The sequence below is a fragment of the Myotis davidii genome, unplaced genomic scaffold, assembly GCF_000327345.1.
Source record: "Myotis davidii unplaced genomic scaffold, ASM32734v1 scaffold1134, whole genome shotgun sequence".
Classification (NCBI taxonomy): domain Eukaryota; kingdom Metazoa; phylum Chordata; class Mammalia; order Chiroptera; family Vespertilionidae; genus Myotis; species Myotis davidii.
Window position 1 is genome coordinate 323,293 of NW_006286229.1, and position 2,941 is coordinate 326,233.

The 2,941-nt window shown below is 51.5% G+C and overlaps 1 protein-coding gene across 1 annotated transcript in view; it reads left to right on the forward strand.

Moving 5' to 3' along the window:
- The window catches only part of AGAP2 (ArfGAP with GTPase domain, ankyrin repeat and PH domain 2), a 16,773-nt gene extending 16,554 nt beyond the window's left edge, over positions 1-219 (forward strand). Inside the window, exon 21 of the mRNA XM_015559765.1 lies at positions 201-219. Coding sequence (XP_015415251.1) covers positions 201-219 — 19 coding nt within the window. The remainder of the gene's footprint in view (positions 1-200) is intronic.
- Positions 220-2,941: the final 2,722 nt, after the last annotated feature.

Consider the following 2,941-nt stretch of genomic DNA (forward strand, 5'->3'; position numbering starts at 1 on the left):
GTGGGGTGGGGTGGGGGTGCTCTTGGGTTGTGAGTGTCTGTGACCGTGACTGCGTACCTGTGACTGTGCAGCACCCGTGGTGATCTGGGGTAGGGGGCACCCCTACAATGGGACCCCTCTCCCACTATTTTTCATATACAGCCCCTCCCTCCCACTGGAGCTTCTCCAGACCCACCCCTCAACCCCATGATCCCTCCCAGCCAGGGTAAGAAGATGTGAGGTGGCTGGGAGGGTTTCCAGGCCCCCTGCCCTACCCCCAGAAAATGGGTGGTGGGGTGGACTTACCGGGCCCAGCCCTGCCTCCCTCAGTCAACCCAGCCCTTGGGTCCTCTGTGTCAGTGGTGTCCGGTCTTTTTTTTTTTTTTCCTGGCTAAAATATTTTGCAAAGGACCAGGTAATTGGGAAGGGGAGGGGGCATTGCCCCCATCGCCTCAGAGACAGGTGGTGTGAATCTTCTTCAACAGCAATTAAAGAGGAAATGATTTTGTCTAGGGGGTGAGCTGCTGGTCTGTTCTTGAAGAAGTGGGTCAGGGAATGGCCTTGGGCAAGGTGGGGAACTGGAGGTGGGAGAGGGCCACTCCTAGAGGATGCCTCCTGCTGTGGCTGGTGGCGGGGTATCCTCAGTCTCTAAGGGCACCGAGGTGGTAGGTCAGATACTCCATCATGTACAAGAGTTCTGGGTTCATGTAGAAGAAGGAGACAGGCAGGTCAGAGCAACAGTGGGGATCCAGGGAGCAGAGAAGTGACTCCCAAGATGACCCCAGTTCGGGAAAGGAGTTTAGAGGAAGGAAGGGAGTGGGGGCTGCTTGGAGAAGTGAGAGGATGGGGTAGTTTTGGCTAAGAGCAGGGATTTTGGAGTTAGATCTAATTTTGAAACTAGGCCCTCCATGTCATAGCCAGGTTGCCTTGGTTAGGTTACCTGAGTGGTATGTGTTGGTTGGGCACCTGGTAAGGGCTCTAGGGCCAGCCCATGGGAGACTGTCCCAGGCTCGCCTGCTCACCTTGAGCACCTGGTACTGGAAGTAGAGCTTATTACAGTAGGATCCTTCTCTTGGCCAAGAGGGAAGAGATACAAGATCTCCCAACTGGAGAGTCCCTGATGTCCATGAAATCCATGCCCAGTCGCAGACATTTGCCCACTTCCACATCATCCACAGGACCAGGGAGGCCATAGCATCCTATGGCCAGTGCTGCCTCCAACAGCTGCAGCACTTGCTTAGCATGTAGCCAATTCTGCTGTTCGTTCTTCATGTGCAGCCAAAGTGTTTGCCTTGGGAGAGGGCTGGGTGGGGTGGTATTGGGCCAGCAGCCAACACAGGCTTGGCACAGCCACCCACATGTTGTCATCACCTTGATTGACCAGTCAATGGCCCATTGTCTTCCAGTAGAGTTGGTGCTGGCTCTCAGCCCCATGATGGACATTCAGCTGCCGGTGAGCCACCAAGCTAATTAGATGTGGTTACAGCAATGGGCCCAGGTCCCATCCACACGGAGGCCCTGGTTCTGCAGCTTCTTGGGCTGGGTGATCACCTGGGACAGCAGCCTAATCAAGGACAGCTGTAGTCAGCATGCTCGGTTGAAAAGATGGATTCAGAGGTGCAATGCATCGGAAATGCAGATGCAGTTGTGTGATTTGGGAAGGCAAGGGAGAGGAAGAGAGGCAAGTGGCAAAGAAGACTCAACTAGAAGACCTGGCCATTCTCCTTGCAGCTCAAAGACCCTGGATTCCCCCACTTCGTCTCCTTTCCTTTGGTGGCAAAAGCTTACTCCCTTCCTCAGAAGCTCAGCAGTGAGAGGGAGTATGGGAAGGGGACAGGGACCCTGGAGAGAATGGAATTACTCAGGGATCACAGGCCAGGGGTAAGTTTCTTTCATATCCAGCCAGTGAAAGGTAGGGTGTCAGCAAATCCCAACACTGAGTAATCCACGGGATTCTTTCTTCATGGGCTGCGTCTTTGGTTTGGTTGGAGATGTAAAGGGTGGTAGTGGATGGGTGACAACATATCATGCCCTCCAGGTGATGTCAGGTAGGACTCTAGAAGGGAACTCCCTGTGGGGCTGAAGGAGAGCTGATACCGATGCCACCATCCCAACTTGCCTTGGGTGTCCTTACCTCGATTCTTACTACTGTCTGCCCTCCCCGTTCCCACCCCAGCTGGTTGCCGTCGGCCACACACCCTGCTCCATTCCCCTTTCATTTGCCTTAGCACAGCTGGGGCAGACCAACCTCCTCCACGGGATTTTCACCAACAGCCAAAGAGAAGTAGAAGAATTTATTATCAGAAGTACAAAATGATTAAATCTAATGAGGATTCTAGAACTCTGTTTTCTGATAAAACTCCACCTGCATCCAATCAGTAACCCTCCTGCCCCAGCTTCTCCCTACCTCACATTCTAAAAGATTCTATTGTGACTTCTGATCAACTTTTGGGATTCCTTCTAAGGCTCTTGCCTCCATCCAGTCTCCTCTGCACTTACTATGGATCAGAGACTGGGCTAAAAGCATGACACATACTATCTCATTCAATCCTCAAAACCACCCTACAAGGCCGGTATAATTATCCATAATTTACCCTTGAGGAGACAGCACTTGAAAAGCGAGATATGATATCTTGTTCAAGGTTCCACTGATTGTAAGTGGGGTGAGGATTTGAACCCAGCATCCTGACTACAGCTGCCCTTGGGGCTGTGTCCCTGATTTTGCACAAGTGAAGCATCCTTCTCTTCAAGATACACAAATGGATCTGGGGAAGCAGGGTTTTATACATCTACCCATTACATTTCTAAGTAAAACAATTTAAGCGTAATGTGCGCAATAAGCACACAGCAAGAAGAGGGTCAGTCTCATATAACCTCCAATAACGAATCCCACTTTCCATTTTTGGAGACCTGGGAGTTCATGCCCTCTAGCTATTGTCTTACCTTGTGAGTCAGTGGAATC